This window comes from Streptopelia decaocto, assembly GCF_964273445.1.
Source record: "Streptopelia decaocto genome assembly, chromosome: 13".
Lineage (NCBI taxonomy): Eukaryota > Metazoa > Chordata > Aves > Columbiformes > Columbidae > Streptopelia > Streptopelia decaocto.
The window spans coordinates 6,749,348-6,769,479 of NC_138668.1; the positions used below are offsets into that span (position 1 = coordinate 6,749,348).

Consider the following 20,132-nt stretch of genomic DNA (forward strand, 5'->3'; position numbering starts at 1 on the left):
TCTGACAGAAGAGGTGGATGCCCATGGAGTCCCATCTAGGTGGAGTCATTAGGGGACACAGGTGATCAAGGACCAGTGGAGCTCTCATTTGCTGGAAGGGGAACACCTGGTGTGCGCTGCTCTGAGCAGCCTTGCCCTGGGTCTCTTTCCCAAAGCTGTGCATGGCCGGTCGTGGGGCATGTCCTAATTCCTGGGATTAACAGACAGGTCCCTGTGGGAGCTCTGCTAGAGTGAAATGCCCCCCAGAGCCCCTCAACCAGCCCCCGGGAAGGCTGTTGGCCCCTGGGCACATCCCGGCTGCATGGGGCTGCAGACCAGTGCAGGGTCTTTGTGTTCATTATCATTTATTTGCTACTATTGCAAAGGGAGTTTTTGTGAGAAGACCGATTCATATGCTAATTAGGCCTCTTAATTGCCATAGTTGCTGATTGCATGTATTAAAAACAGTCAAGGACGTGTAGCACTCTGATCTTAGGGAAATATTTCAAAACAAAGTAGTGAAAGGACTGGCAATGTAAAATACAGAATAAACTGCATTTTAACTTACCTGACGTGTGGCTGCTGGTCTTGCCAGGGCATCACCGCCCTGCCCAGCTGCAGAGGCATTGCCACCCTCTAGATTTGATACACGTGCACTTCGTGCCTTAAAGGAAAGATGTATTTTTTTTCAGAATTAAGTCTCCAGAAAGCAGGCTGCAGCTGAGTCACTGACTGCCACAGGTAAGAAATGCTGTTTGTCTTGATGAGGCAAAGCACCTGAACAGGGGCATTTCTGAATTAAAACCAAACCCCACAACTCCTGCAGCATGGTGAGTGTTGATAGTATGACTGAAAGCATTGTTATTGTTATCAATATTGCCGCCACTAGCTATTTATTGCCATAGTGGCAACAAATTGCATTAACCATTTGTCAGGGGCTGCGATGCTGCTGTGTCCTGTGCACATACGGGACACTCAGTGCCTTCAGGTGACGTTAAAGCCACATTCAGCGCAATTTGTGGTGTCGGAGTGTTGCCTGAGAGCCAGTGAGGAAAGAGGCTGGGGAAGGGTTTGCTTGGTTTCACAGAGAGGATTGATTTTCTGAAGTTGACCAAGTTACCCGCTAAGTGACTGGAAAGCAGCTGGTGGTGCCCCAGGATGTGTGCTGGCTGTCACCTCCCTGTGCCCCACAAGTGCCACCAGGCACAGGGTGCCAAGTCAGCAGTTTGCTCTGACTTGAGGCTCCGTTTCTGACCCAAAGCTGTTTGTTTCCCAGGCACCATAACTCCAGCCACTGCCCTTGCTCTTGCCCTTGGGTTCCAACCCATCCAACTTGTCTGGGTCCGTCCCTCTCCATGTCCCCTCCTCAGGAAGCCACAGAGAGCACCAGTCCCACATGGAGGCCGCCAGGGACTGGGCAACACACGGCTGGGACCGTGGTGCTCGTCATCAAATTGTTCCACAATGGCATGTGGCTGAGCTGGGAAAAGCATCAAATGCCAGTTTGGGGAGATGGAGAGAGCGGCAGGGTTCACTGTCACCAGGGCTGGCAGCTCTGTGTCCCTGGGTGGCTGTAGTACTGCCCGAGTGTCCCCGTGCCGCAGTGCTGGGACCGGTCTGCAGCCTCCCAGGCAACACGGGGCAGGTTGTTTATGGCAGGAGATCGGGCAGGCGGTGATTGAATGTGTTTACTGCCACGTGTAATATCTTTCTTTCGTGCCGACGTCTTTCCCCTGGAAGAGAAAATCAATACCCAGGCTAAATCTGGAGGCTTCAATATTTTTCAAAGAAGTGCAAATCAATATGGATTTCTTAACAAGTTTAATTTCAATACCTGAAAGTGCACATTCTGCCTATTTCCTGACCTTTCCAGTCCTTCAGGGAGGAAGATTAAAAAGATTTGTTCAAATTCAAGGAATTAAACGAGCAAATGTCCCATTACCTTGTTTTCTTTCCGCCAGGCTTTGATAAACAGAATGACAGCCCCTCGTCCTTGCGTGGCTCACAGCACCTTGCCCAGCGCCGCTCCCGACACCAGCCGTGCTGTCCCTGTGCCAGTGCCCGTCGTCACCTCCATTGCAGGCAGGACATCCCAGGTGGTGACGGAGGCCACGTGTGGATGCACCCGCTCCCTGTTTGCCAAGTCCCAGCGGACCCACATCACACAAACGAACCCAGTCCCCCACTTGTTTCTGAGCAGCCTGATCAAGGGTGCTGCTGTGCACAGGAACGGCTCTATATTTATCCTGCAGTGGTTGTATGTGGTTTTAGATTATCATGTGATCACTGTAAATAGCACAAAATCATCACTACCTTGTAGGCTCATCTGGCCGGAGTAAAAGACTTCAGGTAATTCGGGTATTGCCCTTGGAGCGATCCCGCTGGATGGACAAAGCAAAGACCCAGTGATGGCAGGACAGCAAATGTGACTGCTGAGGTCAGCACCTGTGTTTCAGTGTCACATACAATGGTGACTGTCACCATGGGTCACTCGCAGCTCCCCGGGAGCAAAGGGGACTGACTCTGCATCGCAGGGAATGCAGCATGGGGGGTGCAGCCCCAAGGGGTGCGGAGGGATCCAGCTGTGGCTATGGGAGCTGGAGATGGCTGGAAAGCTGGAGGCTTTCCCTCACTGATCACCATGAGCTGACGTTCCTCCTGCCTCCTGAGATGTTTCTAGTCACTGTATTGGTGCTGTAATGGATGGAAACCCAGCGGCCACCCGCCTGCTGCCAGCACAAAGGGAGGGAGATGCTGGCTGGGCCCTGCCTGCCCCACACAGCTTTGCTTTTCACCCTTTTTCTCAAGCCCAAATCTGCGTCAGGATAAACACCCAGACTTCACCGTGGTTTGCTGCAAGGGAAGCTCCCTCGGACCCTGTTCCTGCAGAGCAGCTGTTCCCTTCTCGACATTGTCCTTTGCCCTTTCTTGCTTTGATTTGTTGGGGTTTTTTTCACTATTTGCAATAGCTCATGCAAGCCTAGGTAAGTCCAAGAAATTTATATCACATGTTTATTATTTACCTGATGGACAGTAATGGCTTCTGTGGTGCCATGACTATATGTCATCTAAATCCAAATGCTGAGATGCTTTAAAGGGCAGCCTTTCAGCTGAGGGCTGGAACAGCTTCTCCAGCATCGTTATCATCTACTGTGGGTGCCTCCACACGCATAAATCTTCAGCTGACCATGGCCACTAAACCCAGCTCTTAAAAGTTCCCCAGAAAATGTTGAACAAATAAGACTTTCACCTGCTTGCACAGTAAAGTCTCTTTGCCAATAAACTCTTGTCCCTCTGTCATTAACCTCCCTCTAGTCAAAACAAGCAGTATTTTCCCTTTTTCTTGATAACCTGGTTTCTATCTCTGGTCAAAAGGAGCCTGCCAAGGATATAAATTATTGCAGGCTTGCTGACAACAAGGGTGACAACAAATAGTGCCAGGATTGCACAAACTGTCCTCCCTTTCCATCTTCTTGGGGTTTGGCACTACAATTCTTGCATAGCCAGGGGCATTGACCTGAAGCAGCCATGGACTGAGGCAGAGGTGCCAGGAAGGGCAAGAATTTGTGTCATATATAACACAGACAATCTAATTTGCAAAGTTTGTGTCTAAATGAAGGGAGGATCCAATGTACCAGTAACTGAGGTGAGCAGAAGGCTCCATGTCCTCCCTTGCATGAATCTGCTCCCCAAGGCCAAGGGGCTGCACCTTCTCCATTTGCAATGGGTTTAGCTCTCTTATCAAGCAACTTTCTTTCCATCCTCTTTGGTTTCCTTAGTGACTCCCTCTCCTTCCAGCCTCATTAGCGTTCACGTGGCTGTCACAGCCCTGGCTGGCGGTGCTGGAAAACCCCGGCAGGGACGGCAGGTCCTGGGGCTGGACACTGCATGTGGTGCTGCAGGGACAGCAGGGACACGGAGGGGACATGCCAGGGACGAAGGGGGACCCCGCATTCCTGGGGAGGACTTGGCTCCTGCCACCCAGCCCTTCGGGCGCTGAGCCCGTGTCTGTGGTGCTGCTCTCTCTTTGCAGAACTGAAGTTTCAGCTTCTTTAATAACCCATAAGTCCATTGGAAAACTGCAATGAGTAGCATTAAGAAGCAACTTGGTAAGTTTATTTTGATGAAATACAATAATTATCATGCTTAGCAGCTGTTGCTATTTAAAATAAGAAAAAACGGGGCTTGCATTGAAAATGTTTTGTAAACCATGTGCACCAACAATCTGTTCCAATGAAACCAGCCATTATGGAAACGGTATAATAGCAGGAGCTCATTATGGAAAGTTAAATTGCAAATCATATTTTGTTTCAAATGAACTAGATGAATGCATAATTTGCCTCAAAGAAATAGTTTTGTAGTTCTGATCCTCCTGCCAAGAGCTGAAACTCTCGGGCTGCAGCTGCCGGGGTGGCCTGATTGTCCATTTCAAACTACAGGAAGTTTTGGTTTCAAAGGAAGATTTAGAGAGAGAAAGGGAAAAAATTTAATAAAAAAGGCAAAGGAATAAAAGGCAACATGCTGCCAGCACCTTGTGAGCGGAGCAGTGGGAGTGCTGAGAGGATTCACGGCTGCGGGGCTGGGCAGGGTGAGTTTCAATCACAAGCCAGTGCAGGAACCTGCGCAGCTGGGGACTCCGGGCACCCCTGGCACCCCGGGCACCCAGTTCCCCCAGCACCCTGTGGAGCTGCTGCCGGGGGGTCCTCACTCTGAGCCCCCCAGTGTGCTGGCACAGGGGTGATGGCTGCAGGATGCTCCCTTGGGAGGAGCAGAGCCCCTTCCACACAAACTTCCAGCCTAAAAATAGTCCTCTTCCATAGCAAGGGCATAATTAATAAACGTGTAAGTGGTTATTATCTTTTAATCACTGGCTCTGTCCCAGTGACTCCTAATGATCCCTGGCTCCAAATGCTATTTGAGCTCTGTGTTTAGGTTCATCCATTCTCACAGATTAAAAACAATAGTAAATATTCCAAGCAGGTTCTAAAGCCTCATCTACTCCTCTCCAAGGCCTGGAGGGCGGTGGGTGCCCGTGGCCCATTCCTTGCAGGAGCACAGGGCTGCGGTGACTGCCAGGCACAGTGTGTGTGTGAACAGTGTGTGTGTGAATGCTGTGGATGTGAACAGTGTGTGTGTGTGAACGCTGCAGGTGTGAATGCTGTGGGTGTGAACGCTGAGTATGTGCATCATGCGCGTGACTGCTGAGGGTGTGAATGGTGCATGTGTGAATGCCGCGGGTGTGAACGCCGTGAATCCCTCTGCCCGTCCCTCTGCACGTCCTGGCAGCCTGTGGGACGGAGCAATCCCACAGCTCCAGCTGCAGCGACTCATTAAGAGCACAGAGAAACAGATAAAACAGCTGAGGAGCCTCCCGGGAGCCCGTTCTGCGAGACGGGGATGTCCCCTGCATAGCGATGGAGACCATGTCCGCTGTGCTTTATTACCAGCCTTAAAAAAGAGCATATGTAGTAATGAAATTTGGCAGGAAATCCCAACACTAGGGGGTAAATCCTGCAGCTGAATAGGAGCTGAGCAGCGATTCTGCAGCCTGGGAGAGCCCCAGGCATGGGCAGCCAGCACCGGGACGTGATGGTGTGGTGACAACGCCTGACTGCAGCTGGGGAGATGGAAGTAGCTGGGCAGATGCAGGTGACATTAATGATGGTCTGTGGGACAGGGCTGTCCCAAACACCAGGGACAGCCTGTGGATGGATGTCCAAAGCACAGTAGAAGCCTGTCCGAAGGTCACCATATGGGTCACTATGGGTGTCCCTCATCCCTGCACCACCACCCCAGGCACGACGAGGGGCTCTCCAAAGAGCACAGAGGGCAATCAGGGCAGCATTGTCCACAGCTGCAGCCGGGGGGTGGGCAGCTGGGGGCTGGACCGGGGGGCACAGCTGGGGCTGCAGGACCTGCTCCTGCCCCACAGTGGGATGGAGCTGAGCTCACTGCATCCCTTGGGACTGGCCCCTCAGGTGTCTCCCAAGACCCTGGTCCCACGTCACCCCCCACTGCACTGTGAGCTCTGCAAGAATTGTCGGTATTGGGGATGTGGCTGAGCAGAAAGCGTGGGTTTGACTCACTCAGGTTTACAGCAAACAGAAAAGCAAGAAAGCAGCAGCAGGTAAGGGGTTGCTATTTAAACCTGTAAAACCAGCGAGAACACGTGAGCACAGGAGCAGGACGGGATGAATGAGGAGCTCGCTCTCCCCAGCACCCCGGGGAGCTGAGACGAGCTTTTCAGACGCTCTTTAAATGCATCATATCTGTTCACAGAGAATTTCAAGCCAGTTAACCTAGCAGCAAACAAGCAAAAATAATTGAAAAGGCTAACGAGCACTCTCTAACCTCCAAGTAAATAGCAAATATTGAAAACTGCACGCTCTTTTTTCTTTTCTTTCTTTTTTAATGGAAGGCTTTTTTTCTTGTGCAGCCTGAAGCTCAAAGCAGGTAGGCGATTTCCTTTAGCTTCTCAGTTCTAATTAGCCTCTGTGTCCTGGCCCTTGTCAGCAATATGCAGCCAGCTAATTACCTTTTATTGCTGTCAGAGTCCTCACTGCCTGGGTGGCACTGCAAAGGCAGCACCTTCCTCCTGTCCTTTGCTGTCTGTAGCTCTGACCACAGTGATGTCCCCTGTCCTCATTGCGGGAAAAGAAATGCTACCGGTGGGTTTTGCAAGCAGTGGAGTCCCCAGCAGGGTGGGATATGGCTCACTGCAGGTGACCCTGTCCCTTTTAGCAGGGACACATGTCACAGCACCGTGCACTGAGAAACGGGCACCTCAGTCCCCAGGTCTAGGTGGCTCTGTCCTTCTCCTGTGTCCCAAACTGACGCTGGGGTTCACCCGGTGCCATCTCAGACCTCTCTGGTGTCACCCCGCTGTGCCTGCAGAGCAGGGCGGCTGCTGCATCCCAGCCCAAAGACAATGTCATTAAACATTAAAAGCAACAGCTGCTAGCAGTGTTAGGGGATGCTTAAAGATGGCAGAAGCAATTTACAATTAAAATGTGTTTGTCTTAGGAAAAAAGTTCCGGAAACTTGTAATTAAAACATTTATACAAAGGCCAGAATTTCGAAGCTCACATCTTTAAAAACTTCATTTTTGAAGGCAGCGGCAGCCCAGGTTAAGCTGTCACTGGATAGATGCCAGTGCAGGTGAGGGGGCTGGTCCCACACAGCCCCCGCAGTGGGTCCCTGTGTCCCTGTCACTGCTGACACAGGGACACTGAGCACCCAGAGAGCCAAAACCCTGCTAGAAAACCAACCTGATGGACACAGGACCTGCTGCAGCTGCTGCTCAGCGCCTGTGTCCCATCCCTGGGTCTGATCGTTATTTTAATGAGCTGCAGCATCTCATAAAACCCAGTACGGAGAAAATTATATTAAACAACTGTGAAAAGAAATCATTTATTTCCATAGTGTCTCTGTTTTGGACTGAAGGAAAAAAAGCCCCACAACTCCAGCAATATGACTCTTCCTGCCGAGCCACAAAGCGGCAGGCTGCTCATTAGCTTAGATCATTGCTGCTCAAAATGTAATCATCTTTAAAAATGATTAAAAATATAAACCCCACTGACAAGAAGTGGCAAAGGGCTTTGCACTTCAGCGTGCCGCCCACTGGTGCTCTGTGGTTTTCGCTGTGATCTCTGGTCAGTCCGACCTGCAGACAGCCTGTAGCTTTATGGGGTGATTGCTTTCAGCCCCAGGTGCCTGATATGTCACCGAGCCCCTGGGCCTTGTCCAGCGCCTCGACCTTTCTCCTGCCCTCTCCAGAACAGCAGCTCCGAGAGAGGAGTTTCGGAGAGGGAGCTTTTCCTTGTAACCCCGCCAACAAGCACATGATTGAATTAGAAGCTGAAGAAGCAGCAGCTGCTGCATTTCTGCAGCATCTTCAGAAGAAGTTCAAAGCTTCAGTCAAGAACATGGAAGGTTATGGTTTGAGCTGTGTGTTGAACCCTCCCAGTCCTACTTCTAGTGTGATCCCATGGCGGAGCCTCACAAGCTGTTCCCGTGGGCAGGTTTGTGCTGGGGAGGTGCAGTGGGGGCTGCAGAGCCCATTACATCTCACGCTACACAAGTAATGCATGAAGCAAGAGGGAAGATGAGCATAAAATCTGATTGCAAGGTTGGTCAGAGCTGCCGGACCTGGGTAGCTGGAGCAGCCCTACCTGAAGGAGGCTCAGGCATGAGCCATGCAGCCTCCTCTGGCATTGTTAAATAATCATCTGGAGGAAATGATTATTCATGAGCACAATGAAAATCATCATTTAGAATTCTTCACAGTTCAGCACAGATCCCGTTTGATGTGGCAAGGCTCTAGCAGTGCATTTGCGTTACAGAAAGTATTATTACTTTTAATGGAGGAGAAGGATTACAGGAGAAATCTGCATAAATTTATTGGTAAATGTCACTTAGCATATGTCCAAATGTAATTTATCATGGGTTTGTAGTGCAGACTGTCTGACTCACACAGAGGTTTTATTTCCCGTTTTTTCAATAGACAAATAAATAACCCTTGGGACAAAATTACCTCATTGAAAGGAAACTGATATTAAATCATTATTGCTGCAGGTGAGCAGAGCCTGCTCTGGGCAGCCACCCCTAGCCTGAGGCAGGAGGGTCCCAGGCTGGGTGACGTGGAGGGGACACTCGGGGCCCCCGCCCTTCCCCTGCGCCCCAGCTCCACATGTGTGCTGCAGCCCCCCCTGCACAGCCCTCTCCACCTGCCCCCAGCGCCACTGCTCCTCCTGCACAGAAACACGCAGAGAATTTTGTCACATCCCTGGGTGGCTGCGTCTCTCACTGAAAGCCCCAAGCCCAGCCCGTCTCCTCGAGAAGCGTTTTTTTGCAAGCCAGCCGCTCGCTGTTCCTGTGGGACCTTTCAAGACTTGTGTTTGGGTTAATTTTACAGCTGCTGGGGCTCGTTCTGTCCTTGAATAACTCTCCAAAGGGATGCGCTCAGCCACAGAGCCCGTTCCAGCTGCCTCAGCTTTGATCTCCTCGGTTTTCCCTCTGTGATATACGGTTGTTTAACATGTTGGCTGTGGCAGGGCAAGGACTTTCCGGCAGCCCAGCACCTGCCAGAATGCCCACGGCAATCTCAGAGCAGGTCCTGCTCAACCAGAGCAGCAGCCTCACTGCTCAGCTGAAGCTGAACATCTGTGTCCATCCCCACGGCCACCAGCATGTCCATCCCCACGGCCACCAGTGTCATTTTAATGGTGGTACCAGGCTGGCAGAGGTGAAGGTCACTACAGAGACTGCCCCAAGAACTGGAAATTTTGGCCTCCTTTGAACTCCAGCCCTGGGCAGGCTGAAGGTTTATGCCCAACTCTGGCACTGCCAGGCCAGGCAATGGCTTCCAGCTGTCAGTTCTCTGTGTCTGCAGCGATTGCTGAATCTTACTCCAGATGTTCCACTTCCACATGTAGCTCCCAAGCAAGCAAATGCATGCTCTATCATGACTGCCTGGTATGTCTTATCGTCTTGTTAGCAATTAATATTATCGTGGTAGAAATTGCTAATATGTGGTATACAATAATTAGAATTCAATTTAATTGCCTGGTAGCTCTCAAACTCTGCATACAAATGTGGCTGCTGTTCCCTGGATTACGGGGAACACCACAGGAGGAGAAATCCATCCCTGAGAAATGAGTGAGGCCAACACAGCCCAGCTGAGCTCCAGGGTACCAAAAGACAAAAATAAAGAGGGAACTGGTTGGTGCAGTGGCGGGGTGAGGGGACACGGGCAGAGGGGCTGGTCCTGCTGAGCAGTGGCTCTGGGCCAGGCTCTGGGCCCAGGGCAGGGACCAGCTGCATGTGATCCCAACCATCCCTGGTGCTGCAGGAAATAGGATTCCTGGGGATCAACGGGGAAATCCCAAAGCAATATCCACAGAGAGGATGTTATGTCTGTACAGCATCAGTGTGACCAGTAACGTCCCGTGGCCAGTGCTGGTGTCTGCGCTCCAGCAAGGTGTTAAGAAGCTGCAGGGTCCTGGCAGGAGCTACGGGAGCTGCTCAAGGACTGAAAATCTGCCACAGAGAGAGATTAAAGAGCTGAGCCTGTGTATCTGGTCAAAAAGGGGTTTGAACAATCACTTGTTTGTGGTCCCCATGTACCTGTGTGTGGAAGTGTTTTGTAAGAAAGAGTGAAATTAATGTGGGAACAATTTACCAAAGTATGTGGAGAGGTTTTAGAATGAAGGCTACAAATAATGCTTGATTTCAGCTTGTCTTTCCTTTGGGTGGTGCAGCAATTGCCAGGGAGGCTGGTGGTTCTGTGCGGTGCAGTGCTGCTCCTGGTGGTGCACAGCCCAGCGGGGCAGAGAGGAGACCCACGCAGGGACAGGCGGGTTTACCTGCGGGGTCATGTCACACCAGCAGCAGCTCAGGGGTGCCAGGAGCCCCCAAGCCCCCAGAGAGAGCTGGTTCCGGCAGCATTGGCTCCACAAGGTGACACAAGTGCTGGTGTGACAAGCAACCCTGCAGTGTGTCCTGGACCTCACCTCACACGTATTTATTCCCTTTTTTGTAATGTAAGCACAGAGGGAAGAGTACCTGCATAGAAAGAGCTGGATGAAGCCGTTATCTTGAAGGGATTAACGGCTGCTGGTGACTCAGAACAACGATGACTCAAAGACAGGCAGCATCTAAGGCATAAAGTCAACCACCACGGTCCCATCATCAGCCAATTCCACAAACTCAGCAGCGTCTCCTGAGTGATTAGCACAACTGCGCAGGGAGTTTGCAGAGGAAAAGCGCTCCATTTTGGCTCTCCATCTTCTGAAACTTGGCATCTGTATCTTGCGATAGCTGCCGTGCAGAGCCAGCCGGGCATGGCCGGGGCTGGGGAACGAGCACTTGGGAGGATACAGAGCAGGAGCCTTTGATCCTTCTAATTAACTCTGATTCAAATGTATTACAAAGCTAAGAATTAGAAGGGAAGCTGAGGCTGCTTTGATGTGCGTGGGTGGATGTGGTCAAGAGGCTGCACAGAGCAGAGATGAGGGGAGGCAGGAAAGGTTTGAGGCAAGGCCTGGGGAGCAGAAGGGGTTCATCAGCACCTATGGGGACAGACCTGTGGGGGCTTCCGCTGCAGAGCTCGGGGGGAGTGTAGGTGGTATGGGGGAGCACAGTGGCAGCTGCCAAGTTCGCCGGCGTGGCCCACGGTGTTTGTTCGGTTGCTGCAGCAGAGCCACGGATGCTCCGCACCGACAGGACTCATGTCTCTGCGCTCGCCTGAACGGGGCACGTGTGTGGGGCTGCACTGTGCACAAACCGCTATTGATTTTGTTACCTGATGTGACTGTGTGTTCACAAGGGGGTGTTCCTGCCCTTCCTGAAGGGACTAACCACCCATAGCAGGCACCAGCACTTTTCTCAGCAGCAATGGCTACAGCGGGGGCCGGGGGCTGCAAGATTCCCCCCCGGGGCACTTGCAGCCCGCCCGCCCCGGGCCCTGCGCTCGATGCGACCGCAGTTTGGGGCAGGACACGCAGACAGAAATCCCGCGGGTCACCTCGGAGCGAACTCCCACCCGGAGCCGGGGGGTTCGGCAGCTTCGTGGGTGCTGAGTCCCCGAGCCCCAGCACCCCCACACCCTCAATCCCCGCACCCCGAGCCCCGGCGGTCCCAGCCCCGGCGCTGCCGCCCGTCCCCATCCCGGTGCTCAAGGGACCTCTAGCGGCAGCGGGGACCGGGCGGCCCGCGGTGAGCTGGTCCCTGTGCTGGGGGGCAGCACCACATCTGTGGGGAGAGTTAAGTCCCTCATTAATCTTGGGAAATAACGTGGCATCGTGAAAAAGACCAGAAATGGTCCTGTGAAATCAATCTGCTGGTTAGTGTCTTGGGATCTCTAGGTCCTTCTCCTTTGCCTGTTAATTATTTAATCTCCCTTTCACTTTACAAACTGCAGAACAGTTCTTCACAGATATCCATAATATTTATTAGCATTTAAAAGAATAAGTAGAACCTTAGTTGGGCCCCTGGGCCCATTTGGCCCAGGCAGTGCCAGCCCAGATGCCGCACGTCAGCAGAGCACAGGGAGGTGATACCGGGGGATGCTGAGACACCCCCGAACGCTGGCAGCCTGACACCACGCTCCATGCAGGACCATCACTCGCCTTACAAATGGGGCTGGTGGGGCAGCCCTGACCATTCTGAACCCTTCAGGTGGATCCTAATCTTTAACGGGTTGTCCTCGAACTGTGATGGATTTTTTAATGAAAAAGTGGTTGGACAGTTCATGGGAGGGCAGGTGGATACTGGTGGGTGAGAAGGCTCCAAGGAGCTTTAACAAAACTTCTTCCCACATCTGGGTAACCAGTTTGAACTCAGACAAGCAGCTAATGGCCAAGGTGGAAAATCCACTGGGCAGATGTGGGGGAAAAGGAGTTTGCAGTCTTTCTCCAGTTCCCAGGCATGGGTACAAATGTCATAGCCAAGCTCCTTCTTCACTCTCCTGGCAGAAGGGTCAGTGATTCAATTAGGGGTGTTGGCAGGGCACAAAATAAGAGAATTCTGCTTCTTCATCCCATAGTTATTCTGTATTTTTCTGAGAATAACTGGAGGATTCACAGGTCCCCAGCTGGGCTACCAGGCCAGCACATTTCACATATATTCGCCAGGCAGCGCCCAAACCACCATTTTTCAGTCTTGAATCAGAACAATGGCACAGGATGTTTATTAAAAACAAGAGGATATGTTCTGATTAGCTTTGGTCTGTTTCTGGCAAAGTTCCTTCTAGTTACACTGGCAAAGATAAGGAAGAGCCTGGATGTCTTTCTCGACTGATACTATTGTCTTAGGAAAGAAATCATTTGCATGACATTCCTCTTGTCTAATTAGATGCCTTCTTTTACCACCCTCTAGGCTCCAAGTTTTGAGAGTTGTGCTCAAAATGTAATAACTTATCAGTGGTAATAAGTCGATGTGCTGTGGTGGCGAGACACGATTGGACGTGTCTGTGGTGCACACACACGGAGCGTGGAGCAGCTGAGAGAGCAGGAGCAGGCAAGAGGCAGAGCTTGGGGTGTGGGGTTGGTCTGTGGTTTTTTAAAGTGTATTAATGACACTGTCATTGTTAATCAAAGCTTAGCTCTAACCAGTGCGTGCCCACAGCAGCCGTGCTACCTGGGGAGCTGGGCTGATGACACCAAGCTTCAGCAATGTGACTTGGGGAGCAATGTGAATATTCCAGCAGAACTGGAGCCAGGCTCTCCGGTCACTCCAGCAGCAGAGTCTTTGCTCCTGACAAAACAAAATGAAGCAGGAAATGCAAATACAAACCTTCCCCCATGCCAACCTGCTGATTTGCATGTCCTGTTCCAAGGGACTTGCTTGTGTGGCGTGGAAGCTATCAGAAATCATTTGTCCGTCCTAGTTTTGAGGGGGTTTTATGTTTGTTTCTTTTGTATGGTTCAGTTGCACAGCAGGTGCTGTGCAGACGCAGGACTGATCCTGTCTTGGCCACCGGTCCAAGCACTGCCGTATTTCAGAATCAAAGCAGCACAGACAGCTGTGCTCAGCAAACGGTGCTCAGTACAGCACCACAGAACTGTACTAGATGAGCTACTTCTAAGTCGCTCAAGTGCTAAATGAGATGAAGTTCCCTACACAGCTCCTAATAATCCATGATGGTAAAACACTGGAACTGCATTTTAAAGCAAATAGTTACTCTTTTTTAACTAATGTGTGTGTATGACCTAAAATAGTGACAACAAAACTTGGGTAACTTACATTTTAGGTTGTTTTTCAGAACTTAGAGAACAATTTACTATTGAATGTGTTTGAAAGCAAAAGAGCTAAAATTACAGAACTAACTTAAAGCTGCAAAAATAGTCTTGATGTCAACAGGTGTGCAGAGAACCCAAAGCATGGATGATGCTCTCCTGAATGACTTTCAGAACATAACCCAGGTCCCTCTGAAAGCCACAGGGTGTTTTCTTGCCTCCCTAGGAGGGTCCAAATTTGTTTTTTGAAGTTATAAATGTGGGTTACTGAGAGTACAGTGCTGCAACAGCAAGTTAATTGCTATGACGTGAACATTTCTGTTGAGTGTGGTAAACATCACTTAACAGCTGTGTCAAACCTTCTTTATTACATAAGATGAATCACAGGATGGTTTGGGTCATCTCGTCCAACCCCCGCCATGGGCAGGGACATCACCAGGTCAGGCCGTTTGGGCTGAAATGCTGGAGGAGCAGCCCAGCAGGTTGGTCTGGGCTCAGGAGCGGGATTAAGCCTGGGCAGGGCAGGGATGGACGGGAGGCATCAAGCCATCAGCAACCTCCCATACACTACCACCAGGTGTAAAATAGGGGAATGTGGGGATGCTGACGTGCTCTAATTATTGAGAATTAAACCAAAGACAATCTGCTCCCCCCAGAATCTGCGTCATTTGGAGACTCCATGTGCCTGACAGTCCCCTTGTTCATGCAGATCCTTTTTCCCCTGGGGTGGATGAAGCCCCTAAAAGTTTCCTGTAGGGTTCAGATATCAGAAGTTTCCTAGCCTAAATTTTTAGACAAGAAGTGTGTTTTTGAAGCCTGTTAGTCTTTGCTATTTTTACTTGTCTTTGAATTGATTTGTTCGAGACAGAGTTGCACCAGCTGATGTTTGAAAGGTTTTCTCTGCAAAGACCTACAGCCAGAGGATTAGAAAATACATATTTTTATAGTGAAAGATTGTACTTTGTAAGTTCAAACAAATGGGTTGGACATACATTCAGTACATAAAGTGAAAGACTCAGGGGTTTAATCACGACATTAATAAAAATATTAAATCCACAAGAAAGTGACTAATATTAATTGTATGATTAATTTTTCTGCGGTATATTAGAGGGCAAATAACTGGTAAAGGGAAAATGAGGATTCATACAGAAACATGTCATGTGTAAATTACTTGATCTTGTAAAAAACTTAGGTGCCTGGAAAGTAAAGTGTGCATCATAGATTTGTGGAAATAACAAATAGCTCCTTTACTAAAAGCAATAATCTGCATAATAAAACATTAATAGATAAGTTGCAGTCATTGACTGCTTAATTAAAACTATAAGATGATAATGATTTTTCTGTCCTCGTGTGGTTTATTTTGCTGTTTACACACAGCATTTAACGTCCTCATTCCTGTTCAAGTTGTGTTCCCTGTTCTAATTAATTTTTCTCATTTCTAGTCCAGACTAACCGTCCTTCCCTTGGCGAAGAGAACGTGTCTGGACCCTGAGAGCCGCCCTGCCCGTCGGACATGGGCAGATTAGGGGGGATGCTCAGCCGTGTCAGCAGCACCACTGCCTGAGAATCCCGCCAGTTATGCTCTCATGGGATATCTTGAGATGCAGACACCACGATATATATCACAGCATTTTTTTCTGGCATTTTTGTCATCGTGAGTTCCAACAAGCTCCCAGGATCTGTCCTGCGCTGCTGCAGGTGACAGCCTGGGGGGGACAGCGGGGACACCGGACGGCGCCGGGACAACGGGGACAGCAGCAGCCCGGGGGGTGACGGGTCCAGGCGGTGACGCCGCAGGTACCGGCTCTCCTCTAGGGGGCGCTCGGACCCAGAGGGCGGGGCCGCCGCACCCACGTGACGCGAGCCTTTTGTCATGATGTGGTGGGTCACGCGGGGGGGCGTGGTTTGCCGGTGCGCCTGCGCGGGAGGCGCTGGCGGCGGCCCGTGCGGTTGGCGGCCGGGAAACCCCTCGGCGCAGCGCAGGGGCAGGGCCGGCCCAGCCGCCATAGCGAGCGTTCGGGCCTGGTGGCGCTGCGGGCGGGAGACGGCGCGGAGGCCGAGCCGGGGCCGCGGGGGCCTCTCCCCGTCGTCCGCCCGGGCTGCGAGGGGGAGCCAGGAGGGCGCAGCCGCGGCCCAGCTCGATCGTTGAGGGCCGGAGCCGTTGCGGGGGCCGGGGCCTCGCAGCGCCGCCGCGATGGAGTCCTGAGGCCTCCGCCAGCCGAGTCTGCCTGAGGCCGCGGGGCCTGGCCATGGCGGAGGGCCGCGGCCTCTGAGCGCCGCCGGCTCACCCGAGCTCAGCCCGCGCCGCTTACCCCGTCCCCTCGGTGGGCCCTTCCCGCGCCTCCGCGGGCCCTGACCGGCGCGGAGCCCGCGGTGCCGCCGGCGCGGAGCAGGCCCGGCCCCGACCATGTCGTGCGTCCATTACAAGTTCTCGTCCAAGCTGAACTATGATACGGTCACCTTCGACGGGCTGCACATCTCCCTGTGCGACCTCAAGCGCCAGATCATGGGCCGTGAGAAGCTGAAGGCGGCGGACTGCGACCTGCAGATCACCAACGCCCAGACCAAAGAAGGTGCGTGGGGCGCGGGGCCCGGGGCCGCTCGGGCGGCCTGTGCGCTGGGGCCGGCCCCGCGGAGCGTGAGTCAGCCCGGGGACCGGCCCGGCGGGGAGCGGGGGGGAGCGGGGGCGCGATTGGGGCACGATCGGTGCTGGGGCCCCCCCAGAGCAGCTTTTCTATAGCTGCTGTTCTGTCGGCTCCTTCTGGATCGGTGTGTTGGACGCGGAGAAGAATACGTGGTTGATGTGCGACATGTGCTTGCAAAAGTGTGGTGTTCCTGGAATAATTCTATGTAAAATGATGAAGAAATATGAGAGGTTATCGCAACGACAAGAAATATGTCAGATTTCTTTGAAATCAGGTGGCTGGAAGTGATAGAAATAAAACAGTGGCTCATTTGAAGAAAGTGGGTTTTTTGTGACTTTTTTTGTTTTCAACTTCTTTTACTCCACTTCATTGGAAAATTGGTTTTGTGCCTGTTGCAGAAATCGCTCACTAGCAGCGGTTTGGATCAAGAGTGTATCTGAGAGTTCGAATTTATACAGATCCTTTAAAGCCATCTCACCCATGAGCGTTCTCTGTTTTGAAATTATACTTTGGAGATTCTTGTTAATATAACTTCTTTTCTACACAAAACCCATTGTCATTCAGATGCTGTTGAGCATCATTTCATCATTAATTTCCAACCTTTTTTTTTGTTCTTGGTGGTTTGTGTTAACTGTATCAAGGCAATACTGAGGCTTTACGGTAGAACGTTTATGGTGAATTTATGTAAGAAATGTTCTTAGAGAAGTAATAAATTATTATAAATCTATAAATGGTGTTTGATGCTCAGAGATTATAATGGTTCCATATTACTTGATATTTTGGTTTGGTCATCTGTCATCTTGATAGGTTTGAATGCGATTAAAGGCTTTGCGATGTGACTTTCCAGAAATAAAAAGAATTATAAAGTGTCTTCATTCTTTAAACATTTTTCCTGTGGTTCTGTGATGCTCTTACAATAGCCTTTTCTCCAAAATCTGTGCTAGTGGGTTTTTTCCTTTTCATGTTTCATGTATTAAACACAATAGGAAGTACGCTGTAGTAACTGTAACTTCAGCCTTGGCCTTTAAAGTGGTTGGACTGAAAGCTTGGTGTTTATGTACAGATGTTAACCAATGTTCTGCAGAATATTTGTCAAAAAAACTTACCAACACTATGATGGGAGTCTTGGGGATGCCATTAAATTGCACAACATTCGTAGGTACATTTCAGAAGTCTTGAATTTTTCTAGTAGTAGTGACTAAAATGATCAAAAACTTCTGGAAAATGTTTAATTTGCTGTGAGGGTTTTGCTGCAGAAGCGTCTCTGAGTTTTGTCTTCAGTTGCTCGTGTAAGTTCAGGTTCCCACATGGCAGCGGGCTGGGTGGCTGGGGCTGATGGCCCTGCTGGGATTGCGGGGTCTGTGTCAAGCTGGCTGAGAACCAGTGTTGAGTAGGTTCAGAAACCAGTGGAGCCCAATTAGTATCACTCAAAGAAAAATGTTTTCAAATAGACCAAACATGGGGATTCCATTGGAGCAGATGAGGAACAAAAAGTGAAGTGTTTAGAAAAAATTCTGATTATAAATATGTTACCCCATAAAGTGTTACTGTAATACACACAATACCAGCTTTACAGAGTGTGTTGCATTGTTTTTCTACCTAATCAGAATCCAGTGAAGAAAAAGTATCTGCTTCACTAGGTCATGTTAAATGTGGTGTTACCTAAAGGTGAAGGTAAAGAAATGTCTCTCATGCTTTAAAGAGCATCACGCTTGTTTGACGGGGACCTACCTACGGGTAGGTGGGTTGTGTTGCACTTGGACCTTTGTAAAATGAGTAGAAAATTTCAAATTATGTATTAGCAACACAGGTGCTTACTGAAGTTTTAATAGGAGTGTTTTTATGTGAAAATGTGAAAATCCCCCAGTGGTGTTCAGAGCAAAGCTAGAGAAGATGTTTCAGTGCAATACATACATAAGTTGCCAAATTTTTGGTTTATGCACATAACCATAAATTTCATTTTTTATTAATCAGATGTAGATCCTAAAACTCATCTTCAAAAGATAAAGGAAAAAAACTAGACCAGGATATTCTGCCTGAGTGGGATGTTTGGAATTCTTACACATGGCCATAAAGTTTTAGTTTTTTATAACTTAGCCTGTGCAGGAATCCTGACTGAATGTGAAAATGAACTTGGAAAGAACAAAGTGAAGCTTGGGTGGCCTGCTTGTTCAGAGCTTTCTGAGTACTGGTGCTTCTCCTAATGGAAATCTGGTAATAGAAGCAATGCTAATATAAATTCAAAGTAAGCAGGATTTTAAGTATCATCGTAACATGATGGACTCTTCTTAAGATGCTGGGAAGGCAAAATGGATGGTTGGGACCTGCTCTAAGAAGTGGGGGGTGTCCTCTTCAATGCTTACTATAGAGGCACATCCTGTAAAGGCAGAATTCCCTTCAAAAAGCCTGAACTCAAGAATGAAGCGTTTAAACTTGCCTCCTTTTAATTTGATCCGAATTTCTTACCTGTCTTTTATAATAGATGTTCTGACAATATTGTGGAAGAACTGCAGACTCCAGAACTCAGGTTTCTTGAGTTATCTTTCCTGCCCTGTAACATTCTGACTCAAAATACTTGGAGAATGTGCTATTCTGCTTCCCAGGGAAAATAAAAAAGAAAAATATTAAACCAAGAATGGGACTCTGAGCTGGAAGAAGCTCTGAGCTGAGAGGAAGAATATTGCTCTTCTAAGACTGTCTCTTGAACTTAGAACTTGTTTGAGTTCAGTCTTGCAGCATGTGCTTGTCAGTGTTAGTAGTGCCATGATGTGATATCTTCAAACTCATGAGAACTCGGACTGAAATAATTTGGCTTCCCGGCTGATGTCTGTCTACTGGAATGTCTTCAAGACTGTGCAAACTTAACCTTCTAGAGAAGGCATTTAAACAAGTTTTAAAGCTTGCCCGCCACTGTGCCGTGTTGTATTCAGTGCCAGTCTGGGGGCTTATTTTGGTTACACCTCAGGGCGCAATTAATTCCTGAGCTGCTGTGCAGCATTGTTCTGTAGAGCTTTCAGAAAGGGCCTGGGGTTCGTGTCTCCTTGGTAGAGTTGAGGGTAATCCATGTACCCGTTAAAACCCATGATGTGGATCCCATGCACAGGCTGTCCCCAGCAGGCTGGGGACCTCTCATGCTGCTGCCAGCTGGGTTGGTGGCCCTTGGCCAGGTGCTCAGGGCAGACTCTGTTTGGTTCGTTACTGCGTTATCTCCAGCATTGCTGTTGCGGTCCCAGTCATGCTGAAGTGGCAAGCAGTGCCAGTAAGACATTAAGACATCAGGTGGTCTGTGTAATCCGATTAATCATTGAAAGTATGTTAGATTTTATTGACTCATACTTTCAAAGCAGTATAGGTGCTCTTTTGGAGCACAGTAGTGTGTAATAATAATGCAAATGAAAGTTCTGTGAACCATTTGGCCTACTGAACTAGCTAATTCAAGAAACGATGACGTGCTAGTCGGAGGTGAGATCATTGATACCTATTTTGGTGTAAGCTGAAAATGCAGAAATAGCCCAGTCCACAAAGGGGTTTTGAGGCAATGCTTTCAGTGCCAGCTGCAGAGATGGGTTGTCACAGTGTGCAGGTGCTGTTGATTAGAACAGCGTTACAACATCACATCATGAGGAAAGCATATTTTAAAGCACTAGGGAGAAAATGTGTTTTTGGGAGTTCCCTGTTTTCTGGGAGAGGCAGCCTGGCATGTTAGTTGTCTTCTCCATCTACTCTGCAAATCTTCCCCCAGTAGCATAATAGCTGGCTAGCAAGGCATCTA

General features: G+C 49.8%; 1 protein-coding gene across 4 annotated transcripts in view; it reads left to right on the top strand.

Moving 5' to 3' along the window:
• Positions 1–15,629: 15,629 nt before the first annotated feature.
• RBBP6 (RB binding protein 6, ubiquitin ligase) overlaps positions 15,630–20,132 on the top strand; it is a 28,441-nt gene continuing 23,938 nt past the window's right edge. For all 4 annotated transcript variants that reach the window (XM_082064963.1, XM_082064965.1, XM_082064964.1 and 1 more), the window contains exon 1: positions 15,630–16,288. In XM_082064963.1, coding sequence (XP_081921089.1) covers positions 16,123–16,288 — 166 coding nt within the window. In that variant the 5' untranslated portion in view covers positions 15,630–16,122. The remainder of the gene's footprint in view (positions 16,289–20,132) is intronic.